Source organism: Dicentrarchus labrax, unplaced genomic scaffold, assembly GCF_905237075.1.
Source record: "Dicentrarchus labrax unplaced genomic scaffold, dlabrax2021, whole genome shotgun sequence".
NCBI classification, from domain to species: domain Eukaryota; kingdom Metazoa; phylum Chordata; class Actinopteri; family Moronidae; genus Dicentrarchus; species Dicentrarchus labrax.
In genome coordinates, this window is record NW_026136713.1 from 26,676,632 (window position 1) to 26,695,602 (window position 18,971).

The 18,971-nt window shown below is 44.4% G+C and overlaps 2 protein-coding genes across 2 annotated transcripts; both read right to left on the reverse strand.

Annotated features, from left to right (window-relative positions):
- Positions 1-252: 252 nt before the first annotated feature.
- On the reverse strand, positions 253-10,060 carry casc3 (casc3 exon junction complex subunit). The gene is made up of 12 exons (XM_051419869.1): positions 9,855-10,060; positions 8,289-8,313; positions 8,041-8,096; positions 6,848-7,162; positions 6,217-6,365; positions 5,937-6,110; positions 4,734-5,713; positions 4,347-4,520; positions 3,881-3,979; positions 3,632-3,798; positions 2,948-3,155; positions 253-2,706 (listed from the first exon to the last, which is right to left on the reverse strand). The coding sequence occupies exons 1-11, from the start codon at positions 10,038-10,040 to the stop codon at positions 3,009-3,011; spliced, it is 2,472 nt and encodes an 823-aa protein (XP_051275829.1). The 5' UTR covers positions 10,041-10,060; the 3' UTR covers positions 253-2,706; positions 2,948-3,008.
- A 2,193-nt stretch (positions 10,061-12,253) lies between these two features.
- On the reverse strand, positions 12,254-17,910 carry LOC127374520 (NLR family CARD domain-containing protein 3-like). The gene is made up of 5 exons (XM_051419943.1): positions 16,988-17,910; positions 16,594-16,764; positions 16,259-16,429; positions 13,624-13,670; positions 12,254-13,472 (listed from the first exon to the last, which is right to left on the reverse strand). The coding sequence occupies exons 1-5, from the start codon at positions 17,857-17,859 to the stop codon at positions 12,922-12,924; spliced, it is 1,812 nt and encodes a 603-aa protein (XP_051275903.1). The 5' UTR covers positions 17,860-17,910; the 3' UTR covers positions 12,254-12,921.
- Between the last annotated feature and the right edge of the window lie 1,061 nt (positions 17,911-18,971).

An 18,971-nucleotide genomic window follows, 5' to 3' on the forward strand; every position in this document is an offset into this window, starting at 1 on the left:
ATACAGTTTAACAATATTCAGTTTGAAGACGATTAAATTGATATATTTGAGTTGGCACTACAATACCTCCTTACACATCCATATCGTATCGGCCACAGAATAGATGTAATGTCATTTACAACCTTAATATTTACCCAGTGACTTTAAAACAGGAATACAAAGTGAAATAAAGGCATGACAACTTGTTTAATCTAAAATAAGGAGCTGGAAGAGGAGAAGAAACGGAGTGACAGACCAACTTCTAACGAGCACTTCTGGTTACCTTCATCTCTGAACATTTATTTCTGTTTCAGGACAAACAAACGATAAAGAGAGAATCAGTTCTATAAAGTGGTTTCGTCTGTGTGCCTTTAAGGGTGAAAACAAACAACGCTCCACTCCTGCTGCCACTAATAATAAAAAACAACAGTATTAAAATTAAAACAGACATTTCCAAAAATAAAACAATGGGAAAAAAATATATAAAACAGGTGAAAGCTAAAGCCACACAGCTCCTTCGTCGTCGCTACTTCCCTCTAAATTATTCCCAGCGTTAACATTCGAGGTCCCTGCCGATGCGTTCTGAATCAGAAGCTGTCCTGTAGCACTAGTAGTTTTATTAGAATATGTTTACTGCTCTATTTCATCTGTTCAAGCTTCTATATACACATTAGATTTCTATGTACAGCCATAATAAACTCCTCCTCCCCGCCGCCAGCAGCAGCTCCTCTCGGGGGCGAGCGACGGACTCTTGTGCAACTTTTGTCGTTCGTTTCACTTCCTGCTCGTCGGGGGGGAGGAGACAAACATCTGCGAGGGGAAAATAATCGGTGTTCAGAGGAGCCGAGTTATTTAAAGGGCCACTCCGCTCATCTCACACGGAACAGTCGAGTTAATACGACGCATTAAGGCTGGGCAACGTGTCCGATTTATTTAATGTGAATGTTTATGAATTTGTACAACGAGCACAAAAAGATCACTTTACGCTGACGACTGACGCAGATAATAGCGGCTACATTAGCAATCCGCCCCGGCCAGTAAACTGAGACGTGATTGGTCGAACCCGACGGTGACGAGGCTGATCTGAGAACAGACCGCACTCTCTACGAGGAGAGACGCTACAAAGACCTTAAATCTGGAGGCCAAAGCACATTTACTAAGGCCAAAATGTAAACTTCTGTATAATAAATAAACATTAATGTGGCAGCAGTATTGATCCAAAAGCATCATCGATAATAAAACACTGACAGGGACCGTCTGACTGCACTACGAGTACTTGGAGTAAATATTGCTGTAATACTAACGAAGGTCTAGAATGAGAACTTGTAGTGGAGTAAGGGTATTAATGTGGACCTGTGTGTTACCGGCTGAGTCTTCCCCGTCTGGGTAACCTGTGTCCAGTGTGTTTGTTCCTTTCATCCATAAAGTGTGTAGATCAAACTGGCTCCACCTGCTGGCAGCTAACTGGTACTGACGCTCCACAGTGAGAACCCTTATCAGATGGTGCAGTTCTTTTATTACTCCTGCACATGAAACCATAAAACACAGGATGTTTCAATCATGTTTTAGTAGATTAGAATATTCTTTGATTTTATTGTCTTTGCCGTTATCGCCCAGCCCAAATCTACACATATAAAACTCTGTTTCTAGTCACTACAGTTTCAACAACTGGTTCATTTATCAACTAATTCAGAAGAAATTAAGCAGCAATATTTTTGATAAATGAGTCTGGATGCACCAATGTATTCACTGTTTTATATAACTTTTATATAACTGAAAATATTTGTCATTAGAAGACAATTTTTCACTATTTTCTGACAGTTTATCCACTAAACTGTGGTCAGTCGCAGCCTCTGGGGACACGCAGCAGTACAGATTACAGTAACGAACACAGAGCTGATGTTTGTGGAGAAAAATAAAGTCTTTCTGTGCCGAGAGGAGAAAACAGACAAACATTAAAATCTAACAAACTCCAACCGGCTGTAACATGACGGCAACATCTGGAGGTTTTCAGGAAGCACCGGGTCAGCGCTGAACACTGAGCTGCATTCAAACTATATGCACAACCTATTCTCACAAACATCCATAAACCTGCACATTAATCCTGTTTTTAGTTCGCTTTATCTCGTTAAACTCTTTGCAGTAACCGCGACGGGTGGTGGAAATACACATGAACTTCCTGTTTCCTACTGGAAACAAACAGCTGATGTACAGTGAGAAGTAATCTGATAACTGATAACAAAGACTGTGTTCCACAGAGAAACCGTTCATATTGCCCGTTATTCAGTCAGGATCCAACAGAAAAACGTCACTGTGAGAAAGAAAAAACAAAAAAAGAAGGAAACCTTAAACAGGAACTCTGATCCCAACGTTTCACACGTCACAGTTCGACTCCGTGTGACGTTAAATGCTTCAGAGAGGCTCTAAAGGGTTCGAACTCGTCAGTCCGACTGTTACGTTTTCAGGGTTGTTGCTCAAAGACACGTTGGTGGGATCAAACCTGCGACAGAGCAGTCCGACTGTGACACGTCTTGACCCGACTGACTGCTACAGGGTTGAAAACAAGAAGGGAAAAAACAAAAAGGAGAAAGTCGTATTCCACCAGTGATGCTGTGGGTCACCTACAGAGTCCATCTTCACCTCCGTCCACCCGTCCGTCCGTCCATGGATAAGGTTGGTGGTTGCTGTTGGGGACCACAGCTCCTCACTGACCCTCCCATCCCGCTCCTACAAACAGACAAAAACCTTTATTCTCTCTGCTGAGGCCAATCAGACGTCTGATTAAAGGGAGAGTTTGGGTTCTCTGACGGTCAGTGTGTTACATTCAGTTTGGATTATATTATAAGATATATTTACATTATATTCCCAGCTTTACCTCACAGGAAACTGAACGGCGGACGGCCACGTACTGTGCACACTGACCGTCCCCACAGTATCACCCAGGACAAACACATCACGGCGTGCTCACCTGTAGTTTCCAGATCAGAGTGAGGCTGAGACTTGGTGGCAGGGAGGGGTGAGGGGCGGGGTCACTCTGAGGCGAAGTGCACCTCCGGAGGGGGGGGCTTAACGGTGACGGGCTGGGACGTGCGACGGGGGGGCGAAGGCTTGGGCTGAGCCTGCTGCTGCATCGTGTCGTAGTACGTCACGCCTCCGTAGGTCACCTGGGCCTGACCCTGAAACACACATTCAAAACCCACCAGACTTTATTAACCAACAGAGGAGGTTCAAACACATTTAAAGGACTTTAAACTGATTTTAATTCTGTGATTTCTGTTTCTGAAAACTAATAAATTAAAACACAATAAAGTACATTTATAATTCAGTATATTTGATTGATCATTAGTGGCACATAACGGAGTCCTTTTTCACAGCAGCCATTAGTACAGATTAGTAAAACACCAGCGACTGACTGACGTCCGGAGACGACAGGCTTGTAAATATGTCAATAGATTGTTTATTATTTCCATTGCTGTATCCCAACCACAAACAGAAATACACAACAAACTCAACCAATGACTTAAAGAATAACAAATAATGTATAAACTATAGCAGATTATTATTAAGTTATTAAACTATATCATTATACTTTTCTTTGGTACAGTTCAAAGTTGTGACACCTCAACGTCAGCTGTCTGAACCTGAAGCGTACCTGTGGAGTCGGGTACATGGCGGGGTAGGGGAAGGTCATCACTCCAGGCGGAGGGTAGAAAGGCGGTGGGAGCAGCTGCTGTGGTTGCCCTGGCGACAGAGAAACAGGCGGGCCTCCGTAGATTGCGGGGTTGGCGATCGGACCACCTGACTGATGGGGGTGGAGACCTGAGGAGGAGGAAGAGCGATGAGTACCTCGTACAGAGAACATAAAACTTAAACATGAGAGAGGAAACCAGACTCCACTGACCTGGATGGGGGATGTGCATCTCAGGCTGGACCAGCATGCCTTGCGGCGGGATGGGGGCGGGGCCTTCCCCGTGGGCATAGATTGGTCCCTGGTATGACACTGAGAGAGAGACAGACGGACGTTAATCAAAGTTAATGTCTGTTATTATCTGACAGCTGTGATGTAAAAATATACGATGAGCTTTAAAACTGACGCAGATAAACTCCACACCGACACCGACTGGTCCAAACCAGCACCGATAAACAAACACACGTTTATGTAACAGTGATGAACTTTACTGACCTCTGCTGGTGAGCAGGAGGAAGTACTACGCTGACTGAAACTTACCCGTCTCCGTTTCATACTTTTTATCTAAACATGTTTCTGCACGCAACACACACACACACACACACGAGGATTCTGGATCATTTAGAGACAGAAACTGATATTCAGTGTTATCCGTTACTGGTGTTGGTCTTGGTCTTACTGGGTTCGTAGTAGTGTCCCTCCATCACTCCCAGATGCATGGCCGGTGCCGGCTCAGGTACGGCTCTCTGTCGTTGGGAGGAGTAGCGTTTGGCCCGATTGGAGCCGACGCCCAGCTCCTCAATGCTGGAGAACTGAGGCGGGCCGCCGGGGATGTGCATGGGGTTGGGGAGGCCTGTGGACACAGATATGGATCAGTTTGTACTGGGTTCCTAACCTGACTAACATACTTTAACAGTAACAGGTTTTATTATGTTGCAGTTTTTACAATATGATCATTTCTTAACACATTGTACAAATTTTGTGGGGCCAAGAAAACCCTTCAATGAGTTTCCTCTTCTGTCCTCTGTCCTGGTAGTGGAGGGTTCAGTACAGTTATAACACTCACCTCTGATCTCAGAGCGCATGTATGACGTCGGGCTCTGGCTCCAGCTCTGTTCTGACACCAGACTGAGTCGAGCCACGTCCTGGTCCAGCTCTGTCAGCCCTCCTCCTCCTCCTCCTCCTCCTCCACCTCCACCTCCTCCTGCCCCTGCCCCTCCGGCCTGACTCGGCCCGTCGCCTGCTCCCGCCCAGCTCTTCTCTCCCACGCTGCTGGGGGAGGAGGCGTTTCCCCCGGCTGCGGACTCCTCCATGGACGGCTGTTTGCTGCCCAGGTCTGCGGGCCGAGAGCGAGTCCTGCGGGCCAGGGAGTAAGACTTACGCTCCACCGGCCGCTCGGTGGGAGGCGAGGCGTCCTGATTGGTCCCTGCAGCTGACGACTGCGGGGAGGGGTCAGAGGTGGACGAGAGGGCGGCCAATCCTGACGCAGATCTGTCGCTGCTCCCTCGCTGCTCCTGCTGCTGTCGTCTTGGCGACGCAGACTTGTACCCACCCGGTTGTGACGATGGCGCCGTCATCACCGCATCCTGTTCCCTAACGCCTCCTTGGCTGACTGTGATATCCTCGATGACCACAGAGGGACCACCCCTTCCCCCGCCACCTCCACCTCTTCCTCCCCTGCTGACCCCACCCCTGTCTCTGTCTGTGGGATCAGACTGAGCTTTAGGACCCTGTCGTTCTCTGTGGTGCATCTGGGGTGCGTTTGATTCATTATTCCTGTACTGGGACTGAGGCGGGAGGTGCATCTGGTTGTGGTGGGATGGTCTGTTGCGGGAGGGAGGCGGTCTGGAGGGGTTGCCACTACGCTGAGCGGAGGAGAGAGGGAGAGGGGAGGGGGATGTAGAAGAGGGGTGGATGGATGAAGGTGGAGGAGCTCCTCGGTGCAGTCCTCCTCCTCCTCCTCCTCCTCCGCTGTGCCAGGATCGGACCGGTCGCTCTCCGCCTCCGTCTCTCCATCGTTTGTCTCGGCTGGGAGACGTACTCTGTCTGCAGGGAGACAGACAGGTAAACTCAAGCTGCAGTCTCTCCAACGGCCATCAGGGGCCTTTTTTTATTTAAATTTGCCTGCTGCCTGTTAAATGCTAGTAGTAGTTATAATAACGACTTTGAAGGATCATTAATCTTTACATTGATGTTCACACTAAACAATCTGCTGTAAACATCCGGATTAAACTCTCTTTCTGCACTTCCTGGTTGAGGCGGCGCTCACCTGGGCCGGCGCTGCCTGTAGGATCGCTCTCCGGAGCTGCCGCCGTTTCGGATGTCATAGCCGTAGATGGCGATGAGCTCCTCGCGGCTCTTTGGCGCCTGCTCCTCCTCCCGGAACTTATCGTGCTCCCAGCGACCCTCGTCCTTCCACAACTTCCTGTTTCGGCCTTTGGGTCTGAGGAGACGCACACAGGAAGACACGATGCAGTTAAAGTTACGTTCCACATTAACTCAAGGATGAAATAAAAACACTGCTACCACAGAGAGCGAAGGACCGGTACCTCTCCTCCTCCTGAGCGTGTCCTCGGACGTCATGCTCGAAGAACAGACCCTTCCTCGGGATGTAGGCCGGGTTCTTTCTGTCCTCGTCATCGTCGAGCTTCTGACCAGGTTTCACTCCGACCTTTGTCTCAGGATCATCTGTTGACTCCTGCAAGTGTGTGTGAGAATGAAGCTCTTATAGAGACGACTGTAGAACAGTTTCCTTTCATATTAACCAACAGACGAAGTGACCAGTTCATCAGTTCACAGAATTAGGGCTGCACAATATGGTAAATATTGTGTATATGTGTGGTATGATTCACGTTTCAGTGATTCATTTCACAAAACAAAATAACTTTCATTGAAGGACATATTAAAATCGTATGAAATGTGTTGGGCTCTGTACCAAACAATCATGTTTATTTAACAGGATTTGCAGCAATGGGACAGACGGACAGAAAACCCTAAAATATAACATGGAGGCAGAAGAAACGTCACTTAAACAGGATGATTTGTCGGGGACTACTTTCAGCAGCGGATTAATCCAGATTTGGCACTGTGGTGAGTGTTTACATCAGCGATAGACAGCTGAATGTGTTTATAAGATTTACAGGAAGTTATGAGGTCACAGGTTGGTACAGCCCGTCTCACCTGTCCGTCACCGCTCTGTCTCTCTCCAGCCAGGTTCTCCTTCTCCTCTGCCTTGCTCTCCTCTTTAATCTGTTCTGTTCCCTCTGCCGCCTCCTCCTCCTCCTCTTCTTCTTCCTCTTCTACTTCTTCAGCCGCCACCGCCGCCGCCGCCTCCACCACCACCACCGCCTCCTCCTCCTCCTCCTCTGCACCCACTGCCTCCACCTCCTCCTCTACCTTTATCGGGCCGTCGGCAGCAGGGGGTTTGGGAACGCTGGCTGCTGCTGGAGCTTCTTCATCGCTGAAATGCTCTGCCTCCTCTTCCTCCTCCACTCCCTTTGGGAACACAGGAATACACAGTTTAACTAACAGAAACAATCACCCAGCGGAGACTGATACACATCCTATCACACCGACCGAGGAGGTCTAATGAGGTCTGTTCACAATCTGTGTGGGACCACCTCTCGCCTTTGTGTGATCAATGTCGGTGAATCGAACTCTGACAAGGAATTGAAACACAGACGTCTGTGCAGCTCTCCGGGGGCTCAGTGTGTTTTTATTGGCTGTAGAAACACAGCTTGTGATGGAGTCTTCCTCAGGATGACTGATTTCACTTTAAGATCTGCTAAAACAACAAGTTATCACACCGCTCCCTCTGGTTTTATTGTACACTAACAGCTACACTGCTCATCCTGACTGGCTTTGACATAAATTCTAAATTAGGATTTCTGTTTCCTTCACTACAGTAAAATCTGGACATAGACAGGTAGAGGTATGTCTGCTGGCAGTAAAAGGTTTCATCAAGCCAGGCCAGTGTAGAACTGATCACCGGCGTTCGCCTAACAAGGTACGCTGATTAGAGCGAGGATATCTGGTTAGAGAGAGGATATCTGGTCATGTTATTTAATTTCCAGGTGTTTCTATGACAAGAAAACTTCATTTCTGTCTAATTTTCCAAGTTCTCTCTGTTTCTAAGAGATTCATCCCAACGTCCACGCAGGAGCAGCTGATTGGTTGCCGCTCCGCCCTGTACACTAAGAGCCCAATGAAGCTGAAATTCAGTCCAACTCTAAAAAATGTTGTGCGGCTCAAAAGTAGTGTTAGAAACGGGCTCAAATCGTACAGCGAATACCCGACGTTACTGGAACTGTAGGAGGTCCAGACTCTACAGCACTGATGTGGTTCTGATGTTTCATACAGTCGGTGTGTTTTACCTCCGAGTGGGAGCCGTTTTCCTCTGGATCGGCGCTGTCGTAGTCGGAGAGGACCGCTAGAGAGAACAGGGCAGAGAGAGTGTCAGAAAACAACAACAACAGGCTTCACAAGGATTCTACAACAGCTAATCAGTCCTAAAGAGAACTAATGTTATATGATAGACATCAGCATCTGCATTTTATATTTAAAGTAAATAATAACTTAATCTTTAATTTCTATGTTCCTGGTAACTGAATAACTGTCTTACCTTCTCCAACTCCATCTTCACTCTCCTGCAAAGAGAGATAGAAAGAAGTCAGCAGCTAACCTTCACAGTGTTAATCTCCAGCCAACAGTCATACAGTCACACAGGGAGCTGCCTCCTGAATGACTCTGAGTTCATATCCTGGATTTAAAACGGGTTGCTGTCCCTGCTGAACCTTGAAAACTGAATAAAAACAGCTTCTCATTTTCAGTCTCAGAGAAACCGAACCATCGTTAAACTGCGTTCAGGAGCTGCTCCTCGCCACCGGGACCAAAGTATCAGAGGATTGTTTCAACACGGACCTTTAATCTTGTAACACAGGAAGACTCTGACTGCTGCAGATACTAACTGTACTAGCTGCTATTAGCTGTGTTAAACACTGCCAGCGGGGAGTACTGCTGTGGACCGAATGAGCCTGACGATGTACGCGGTGTTTACATTACCTAGTAATACCTGTGCTAGCTACGGTTAGCTCATTCAGCCTGTGTGTGAGGGATTTATGGTTTGTTTTGACTTTTAAATGACTTAAATTAAGTTTGTGAGTGAGGCTTACATCGTCATGGAGACAACACTTTTCCAGTTTCTTTGCAGGACTCTTGTTTACAAACCGTCGTACAGTTTCCAGGTAGACCTGGCGTCGACTCCAGTCGTTCTTTTATAACGATAGGTGTTTCAGGTCCATTACGAGGTTAGAAAGCACAGCGCAGCGACACACTGTTGGCTTTCACACTAAATATGGACCTGAAGGGATAAAATACCATAAACATTTCATTATATGGATTATTTCCAGTATATTTGGTCATTTTAAACAACTTCCATGTGTTTCAATCACTGGTCTCTAAATCTCCAGGTTTTCCAGGTTTTCCAGGATGCGTGGGAACCCTGTTTTGGTTGCTTAGTAACGCGCCTCGGATAAAAAGATGAAAGCAACGCGGCTGACGTTTCCACGCAGCATGTGACGTATGCAGGACGTGGCGGACTCTCACGATGGAGCGGTAGCATTAGCATTGGCCTAGCCGGGTGCTAAAGAGAAACTCACTGTCAGTAACAGTCGGCCAACAGCACGTACACACCGGAGCGGGGGGGGGGCGGCACTAGCTTCCCGGGTACCCGGAGCGAACCGCCTCTACCTCCGTTACAACCTCCAGCGGTGTAACGTACCGAGCCGGTGTTACGGTTAAATGTGTTTCCCCTGTAAATGTGTTCCAACTGCCGCCTTTTCGTCTCGGTTCCACAAAGGAGAACAAAACAATAATAAAGTTAACTACGTGGACTTTTGCCGTTATAAACGGTTACTTTAATATAACAAATATAAATATATAACGTATATAATGTAAAAACTCTGTAGGTTGGACAGAAGCGGCGTCGCTAACGCACAGACAGCTGACTTTAAGTTCCCTTCCGCCTGCTGCAGGTGTGTGAAGGTGTTCAGAGTCAAACGGCTGTCGGTTTATTCGCGGCTCGTTTTCCCGCGGTTACATTAGGAAGAAAGGAGTCTGCCGCGGGGAGAAGTTCTAATGGAAGCGCTGTCTGCCGCCGCTCGGGGAGCTAACGTCCGGAGATACTCACACACTCGGACTCCGCGGCGATCTTCGGCTCGACCCGGGCCGCTGTGGCCTCCGGCGGGTCGGGCTCTCTCCCTCGGCTCTTGGTCGCCGGTGACCCCGACCTCCCGCTGTCCGAACCCGAACCGGACTCGTCGTCGTCCTCGCTGTCCTGCGACGCGCGCCTCCTCCTTCGCCGCCGGTCCGCCATCTTAGGTCTCGAATGGTTGGAACCGGAAAGCGGCAATGAATTATGGGTAGACGAGTTCTTCTTCCCGGAGGTTTTAGATGTTCGTCAGACACGTTGTTTGATATCTACTGCCATCTTCTGGAGTCCATAACGACCTTCAGCCTGTCTCTAATCTGCCCTTTACTTTGGAAATACATTTTAATCTTTGTTTTTTTTGTGTTTGTTTTTAACAACAACATTTATTTTTATTTATCAGGCACCGAGCCATCGACCGCTGGAGGTCCCTATTGTAATTGCTAAATAATAATAATAATATAATAATAATAACTGCAGCAATTACAATAGGGACCCTATTGTAATTGCTGCAGTTATTATTATTTATAGGCCTTTTCAACTGCTAATTCCCCCCCGAACAAATATGAAAGTGCAATTTTATTTGGCAAAGTGGTCCGGCCTGGTGTAACTTATATATTCTATGCGTCGCTTTCGTGTCGGCCACTAGGTGGCGCTACTATTAAGAAGGTTTAGGCTAATAACTCCTGCATCGTTTGTCTCACAGTTAAACCTTATATCCACGCGTTCGGTGAATGGAGCTCCATCTCCCCATATAGGCCCCGCCCACTTCCGACAGGAATTTTTTTCCGCTAGCGTGAAATGTCCATAAACAACGTTTTCGTGTTCCTCCTATGAGCTTTTGTCCGATCCGCACAAAACTTGTCACGTAGCATCTGGAGACCATCCTGGCAAAGTAATTTAGAGTATTTTGATATTTCAAAAAATAAGCACGTTAAAAAATTAGCACTTCCTGTAGATTTTGGTCAAAACAGGAAGTGGAGCATTTCTCCACATTGGTTTGTCCGATTGACACCAACCTTGGGTCCATAGTTCCCCATGTCTTCCTTAGGCACTGTGTACAATTTCAGGTCATCGCCACAAGGTGGCGCTCTTTAAAATGAAGAAGTTTATATGTGTAGAGTAGTGCCTGTAGCTCACATACCAAAAATCGTGTTTGTGTGTTTGTAGCGCCCCCTACAGGATTTCAACAAAGCAGCCCTGGTGCCACGTTTCACCGATATGTATGAAACTCGGTAGGCACGTGTAACGCACTAAGACGTACAGAAAAACCTCTTGGACCCATACCCCAAACCCCACAGGAAGTCAGCCATTTTGATTTTCATTTTCACTTGAATTTTATTTATTTGAACAAACTCCTCATATAGGGACTTATCGGATCTACTTAAAAATTGGACAGTACACTTAAAAAATGTTGCTGATTAAACGCTGTGCTATTTGCAACTGTGCGTTGAAGGGCGTGTCCGTGGCGTGCCATCAAAGTTGGCCAGGTTGAATCGAATGTCAAACTGTGATGCCATTTCCGGCATTTAAGGGCTTCTATTTTAACTAACTCCTCCTACAGATTTTATCGGATTGACTTCAAATTCGATCACTGCAATCTAAACACATTGGTGATCAAAAGTTAATCAAATATTTACTGTGCTTCAAACGGCGTGTCCGTGGCGCTGAATTTCCAGTCTTTTGCACAGTGTCTGAAACCTGTGACAATGTAGAGCTGTCTCCCTCAACTCCTCCTAGGGAATTGATCGGATCGACTTCAGATTTGGACACAGCCATCTGAACACATTCCCGATTATAGATGTGCTATTTACGACATTCTGTCAAACAGCGTACACGTGGTGTGGCGTGGAATTTCAACAACTCGCCATGAAAGAGGGAGTTGTCATAATGAATTGGCGCTATACAAATAGAATAGAATTGAATTAATGTCAACCTGTCAGTTTGATCACTTTTATATTTGTTGATATAATGATTCTTTATGGAATGATTGATTTCCTCACTACAGCTGCTCCACAAGTTCACCTCTTTAACACAAGGGATTTCTGACATCAGTCCTTAAAGCTGCAGATTCCTCTCGAATCATTTTGACTTTCTCTCATTTCAAACAACTTTTAGACTCTTTCAGCTCGTCATTAGTTTCTGACTTTATACCTGATCTGTGCTGGTTGAAAATCCACCAACTCTCTGAATCTTACAGCCTTTCATTGAACAAACAGCTGAGTTGGTTCTTGATCAGTAGTTTGGTTTACACTAATTATGTCTCTCTGTTCAAATGTAAAAATCTGATTAGTGTTTGTTTTATATGAGTTTCCCCAAACGAGCACACAGTCAGTGATGTATGGAAGTAGAAGTGAACAATACAAAGTGGAGAATGAAGCTGGATTTAACTAATCCTTCATTTTATACAGTGATGGATCCATTTGGACAGTTTTGCTTTGACATCATTAAAATGTGGTTTCCAGCATCATTTATTATCTAGAATCATCCCAAAACTTTGATTTCTTTTGATTTCAACCTGACTTATCAAAGTTTGTACATTTGTTCCACGATGACCAAAGATGATGAATTTAGTTTGTTCAAATCAAAGCCACTCTTTACACCTTGGAACTATTTTTACACAGATGCTGAATTTGATCCTGAAAGACTCTTGTTTGACATTTAAACACATTTTCTTAACAGAAAAAATATTTGTTCACACTTTGATATTTGAGTCATAAAAACACTTTCCCTCTAACTGTGCTTTCAAAAAGAAGAAGATGTGAAAAACAAGCAGCCACATTTTATCCTAAAAATGCTCATTTTTCTCAGAGTTATAGAAGAAGATCAATTCTTTCTATCATTTCTTTCATCTCTACGTCTGCAGGCTGCACATTACCCTCACACATGATCCCTTCATCCCAGCATCCTTTGCTCTTCTCTTCCTTCAGCCTCCTCTTCCTCCTCTATTACAGTAAACACATCAGGTTGGTACTAACTAACATCAGCTGTGTGTGATCCTGTACAGACTGAACCATCTGGTCAGCAGTGAGAAGTTTGTCTCTCCCTCCTACAGAGGACACAGAGACACTGAGGAGTAATACGACCAGCAACTGAATCCAGGATAAAGAGGTTCAGTGAATGTGGTGTTGAAGGTGTGGAGGTGGATCAGTGTGTCAGAGGAGACTGTGTAGAAGGACAGAGTGCCAGCAGGACAGTCCACATACACTGCTACTCTGTTATAGACATAGGAGGAGGAGGAGGAGGGGGAGGAGGAGGAGACGGGTGTTTTTCTCTTATTGTGACAGACAGAGTAACCACCATAAGAACACTGCAGACTCCAGGACTGATCATTCCTTCCAAACACACAGTCTTCACTGTCTCCTCTCCTGCTGATTCCTCTGTAACTCACTGATATATCAACTGTTCCTCTCCACTCGACCTCCCAGTAACAGCGACCAGTCAGACCATTTCTACACAGCAGCTGATACCAGCAGTGAAATCTGTCTGGATGATCAGGATATGACTGATCATCTCTCACATATGTCATCTTCCTGTTGTTGTCAGACAGTTTGATCTTTCTGTGTACTGTGTTTGTGTCGACTGGGAGTTCACAGGAATCTGATGGAGAGAACAAGACACAATACAGCTGCAGTTATTGATCTATCATCTGATCATTGATTGACACTTTGATGATGACATCAGAGCTGTGAATGAGTGATGTCACAGTGTGAAGATGGTTGAATGTGTGCTGCTTTGTTTTCACACTTACACTTCCTCAGACCTGGTCTCAACCATCGGACTCCAGCAGGCTCCACCCTGAAAGGAGGAGGGGGGTCAGAGCAGCATGGAAACATGGACATTACATCGCTCTCATACACAGAGCTTATTCTCTACAAATGGACTTACATCTTCACATGGAGCACTTATTATTAATCAGCTGATAGTCTTTCAGTTCACTGGAGCTTCTTCTGATTGGCCGATGGCTACAGCTCATTATTTTCACTTACTGATGATATATTATTATTATCAGTATTATATTGATGATCATCATAAAGTTCAGACTCAGTTTCCTCTACCAGTCAGTCAGTAAATGAAATGATTAAACCTGCATCAACAGATTTCTTTGTCCACTTGGGTTTCAGTTTATAAAGTAGTTGTGTCTAATGTAAATGTAAATGTTGAAAGTATATCTTTGTTTGAAACAAAGTCCTGACAAATATCGAAGAATCTGTGTTTCTCCGGCCGAGGAGGTGGAGTAGCAGCCATCTATAATTCAAGCGTTTTAATAGACTCTAAACCTAAACTAAATTATAATTCATTTGAAAGCCTTGTTCTTAGTCTTTCTCACCCAAACTGGAAAACACTGCAGCCAGTTCTATTTGTTATAGTGTACCGCGCTCCTGGACCGTACTCTGATTTTATATCTGAATTCTCAGAGTTTTTATCAAGTTTAGTCCTTAAATCAGATAAAGTAATTATTGTAGGTGATTTTAATATTCATGTGGATGTTAACAATGACAGTCTTAGTAACGCATTTATATCATTAATAGACTCAATTGGCTTCTGTCAGAGTGTAAATAAACCAACTCATTGTTTTAATCACACTCTTGACCTTGTTTTATCATATGGCATTAATATTGAACATTTAATAGTCTTCCCACAAAATCCTTTCCTATCTGACCATTATTTAATAACTTTTGAATTCATATTATTAGATTATAAACCATTAGGCAAAATCTCCTACAGCAGATGTCTATCTGACAGTGCTGTAGCTAAATTTAAGGAGGAGATTCCATCAGTGTTTAATTCAATGTCTGAATATAACAGAGTCCTATAATAACTTTAGTCCCTCCCAAATTGATAATCTTGTTAAATGCCTGTGGTCATCAAACTCTATAACGCCTCCCCCAGAGAGTCAGACACCCCCTCTCTGTAATCTGACCTCAAACACGGACAATCATTTCTGCACTTTCTTCTTTCTTACACATTTTCAAAACTGTACATTTTACATTTTACCTTGTGTTGTATACTTGCTGCAGGCTCACTACTTACAACATTAGATTTTATCTCTCCTATAAAGAGGAAAATATTAAAACATAGGAGACTAGCACCGTGGTACAACCACCAAACCCGCCAATTAAAGCAAAAAGTGCGGAAATCCAAAAGGAAATGGTGCTCTTCCAAATTATTAGAATATCGCTCAATTTGGCATGATGATCTTAAAACCTATAGAAAGGCCCTCCGTAATACCAGAGGAGCCTTTTATTCAGTATTATTACTTTTATTCGTATCCCCATAACCTCAAGTAGCAATGACTTTATGAGCTTCTTTTATAAAAATACTATTAGAGACATAATTAATAACCAAATGCCCTCAACAGCTATTCTGGGCTCTCCAAGTTCAGGAACTTTAACAAATGTAAAATCATATATATATTTAGAATGTTTTTCTGCTATCGATCTTCAACAATTAACTTCAATAATTTCTACATTGAAGCCATCAACCTGTCTGTTTCTTTATTATCAGGATATGTACCACAGTCCTTTAAAGTAGCTGTAATTACCCCTTCTTAAAAAGTCCACTCTTCACCCAGGGGTTTTAGCCAACTATAGACCGATTTCTAACCTCCCCTTCCTCTCTAATATTCTGGAGAAAGTAGTCGCCAAACAGTTGTGTGACTTTCTACATAACAATAGTTTATTTGAGGATTTTCAGTCAGGATTTAGAGTTCATCACAGCACAGAGACAGCTCTGGTTAAAGTTAATAATGACCTTTTGATTGCTTCTGACAATGGACTTGTCTCTGTACTTGTATTATTAGATCTTAGTGCTGCATTTGACACCATTGACCATGATATTCTTACTCTCTGTCTGTCTGTCTGTCTGTCTGTCTGTCTGTCTGTCTGTCTGTCTGTCATGGCGGAAAAGGACGTTTTTCTTTGCCGCTGTCTCCAAGGTCTTGCTCATGGTGGTACTGTTGGGTCTCTGTAAATCATGTTATAAGGAGTTCGGTCTAGACCTGCTCTATTTGAAAACTGAGATAACTTCTGTCATGAATTGGTGACATACAAATAAAACTGAACTGAACTGAACTAAATTGTAGTTTAGGTGACGTCTTTAGTTTTTCTGGACTAAAAGGTAACACACACTGATGGTAGATGACATCCATCAAAATATCCCAAACTATTTATGATATGAGCCTATAAACCTGCAGCGTGACAACGCTGACAAATATCAACCCGCCATGATGCTCACCAACCTATCAGGATAAACCACTGTCCTATTTTCCAATGTCGAAACAAGATATCGGTCAAGAAAAACAGAAATTTCATCACCTTTCCTCTGTCACCTGACTACTACTACTACTACTACTACTACTACTACTGTATTGCTCCACCTCATACCTGAGAGTGTCCAGTCTCCAGTGTGGATCCTCCAGTCCAGCAGACAGCTTTGTTGCTGAGTCTCCTGGATGATTGAAACTCAGGTCCAGCTCTCTTAGATGGGAGGGGTTGGAGTTCAGAGCTGAGACCAGAGATGCATAACCTTCCTCTGTGATCAGACAGCCTGACAGTCTGCAAACACACAAAACAACACATTACATAATAAACATGTTCAAGGAAATAAGTAAATAAACAAAACAATGTTTTGAGACAATGTTAGGAAGATTACAATTGTATCCATCAACATAATTCAGGTTTAAAGTGGTTATCAGTTGAACAGGTTGACGAATACTTACCTGAGAGTTTCCAGTTTACAGTGTGGACTCAGTCCAGCAGAAAGCAGCTTCAGTCCTGAATCCTGCAGGTTGTTGTTACTCAGGTCCAGCTCTCTCAGACTAGAGGACTGGGAGCTGAGAACTGAAGAAAGAGCTTCACAGCTTCTCTCTGAGAGGTTACAGCCACTCAGTCTGTAGAGACAATGATAAACAATAAGAAAAATAACATTCGTGACCAGCACTTTATCACTCTGCCAAAACCAATAACACTATAAATTAGTTCTGTAAAAATTATATCAGCTAGTGAGGAGTTCCCACTGTTAGTGATATGTAATGTCTTTATAATCTCTCTAAGTCGAAAAGATAGCAGAATATTTAAGTGATAATACAGAAATCCAACTCGGTCTGTACTTACAGAGCTTTGTTGGAGGCTTTGACCACTGGCAGCAGCCTCAGAAGAGCCTCCTCTGAAGCAGAGTATTTCTTCAGGTCAAACACGTCCAGATCTTTTTCTGATGACAGTAAGATGAAGCCCAGAGCTGACCACTGAGCAGGAGACAGTTTATCAGTGGAGAGACTTCCTGAACTCAGGTACTGTTGGATCTCCTCCACTAGAGAACGATCATTCAGTTCATTCAGACAGTGGAACAGATTGATGCTTCTCTCTGCAGAGGGCGTCTCTTCAATCTTTTTCTTGATGTACTGGACTGTTTCCTGATTGGTCTCTGAGATCCTTTCTGTTGGTGTCAGCAGACCTTGTAGGAGATTCTGATTGGTCGGCAGTGAAAGACCCAGGAGGAAGCGGAGAAACAAATCCAGGTGTCCTTGTTGACTCTCTAAGGCCTTTTCCACTGCACTCTGGTGGAGATATTTTAGTTTAGGTTTGTCTTTGAAGACTTTAGACAACCTGGGTGTTGTTTGTTTTTCTGCCAGCAGATTGACTCCAGAGTTGATGAATGTCAGATGGACATGAAGAGCAGCCAGAAACTCCTGAACACTCAGATGGATGAAGCAGAAGACTTTGTCCTGGTACAGTCCTCTCTCCTCTTTAAAGATCTGTGTGAACACTCCTGAGTACACTGAGGCTGCTCTGATTTCGATGTCACACTCTGTCAGGTCGGATTCATAGAAGATCAGGTTGCCTTTCTGCAGCTGCTCAAAAGCCAGTTTTCCCAGAGACTCAATCATCTTCCTGCTCTCTGGACTCCAGTGTGGATCTGTCTCAGCTCCTCCATCATACTTGATGTTCTTCAGTTTGAACTGAACTACCAGGAAGTGGATGTACATCTCAGTCAGGGTCTTGGGGCTCTCCTCCCTCTCTGGTCTTCAACACATCCACCAGAAGTAGCAGCTCTCCACATACTGGTGTGGCCATGATTGGAGGCTCTGATGTCTGATGTGGGAGATGTCCATCTGGCCTGGTCTTCATCCCCCCCTTTTTGGTACCCCCTACCTCTGTCACACATGCCAACACACAGGAACTGTAGCAGTGAATCCAGCAGAATACTGGGATGTGGCACATCCGATCTGCAGAGGAACACAACCTGGAACTCTTCAAATGGATTCCTGCTTCTTTTTTATAAAGATGTGATGAAAAGCAAGATGTACTTTTTCTCTTTCAGCACATTCAGCTCTCTGAAAGTATGGAAATGTGAAGTGTATGTCCTGGTTGGCTTTGTCTTCATCCCAGTCCAAGTGAACTTTTTTAAGACTGTTTTCCATCACTTTTTCATCACTGTTCTGATGGTTCATCTCTTCCGGGTAGGGTTTAAAGATGTCTTCCTGAATGTTATTCCTGGTCTGTCTGGTTTCCTGGTTTCAATCTGTCAGACCTCATGTTCAACATTGACCTCTGCAGTCCCTCCCCTGTAAGCCGTAATGGTTCTGTTTTAATTTAAGTTCACCAATGCCTCAACACACAATCAGCAAAGAAAAAATATGATCATTAAGTGATTATAAACAAAATATACAATTTAATTTCTTAAAAAAAAAAAAAATTTCAGCCCAGAAAAAAAAATCTATTTTGTTTCTCCCTGAGACCAAAAGTTATGGGGCTAACTTATTGCCACCAGTCATTTCAATGAGGGGAAGTGGTTGTTGCCCACATCCAAGTGCACAGATTTTCACTGTGTTAAACTGCTGGTGGCACACACCTGGCGGCAGCCACTATAGAAAAGAAGTTTTCTGTGAACCCTTGTGCAGGCAGGTGGTGGTGTGAAACCTTCCTTTAAAAAAAATACATCACAAATTGCCATAACTTTTGGTTACCAGGGTAACCCCGGTTCTCTGAAAACTGAGTGAGGTATCTCACTATGGGAAGCACCTCCTGGCGTGACCAATCATGGAAACTCCACCACATCCTGAGACAGACCAATCATCTTCAGATGCACGGGCACCCC

Excerpts from the sequence above, each read along its gene's own strand:
- casc3 (XM_051419869.1), bottom strand. The coding sequence starts at position 10,040 with ATGGCGGACCGGCGGCGAAGGAGGAGGCGCGCGTCGCAGGACAGCGAG. Across the intron at positions 7,163-8,040 it reads AAAACGGCTCCCACTCGGAG|GGAGTGGAGGAGGAAGAGGA; the intron begins GTAAAACACACC and ends GTGTTCCCAAAG. Across the intron at positions 6,366-6,847 it reads GACAGAGCGGTGACGGACAG|GAGTCAACAGATGATCCTGA; the intron begins GTGAGACGGGCT and ends ACACACTTGCAG.
- LOC127374520 (XM_051419943.1), bottom strand. The coding sequence starts at position 17,859 with ATGTACATCCACTTCCTGGTAGTTCAGTTCAAACTGAAGAACATCAAG. Across the intron at positions 13,671-16,258 it reads TGGAGACTGGACACTCTCAG|GGTGGAGCCTGCTGGAGTCC; the intron begins GTATGAGGTGGA and ends TCCTCCTTTCAG. Across the intron at positions 13,473-13,623 it reads GAGACCAGGTCTGAGGAAGT|ATTCCTGTGAACTCCCAGTC; the intron begins GTAAGTGTGAAA and ends TCTCTCCATCAG.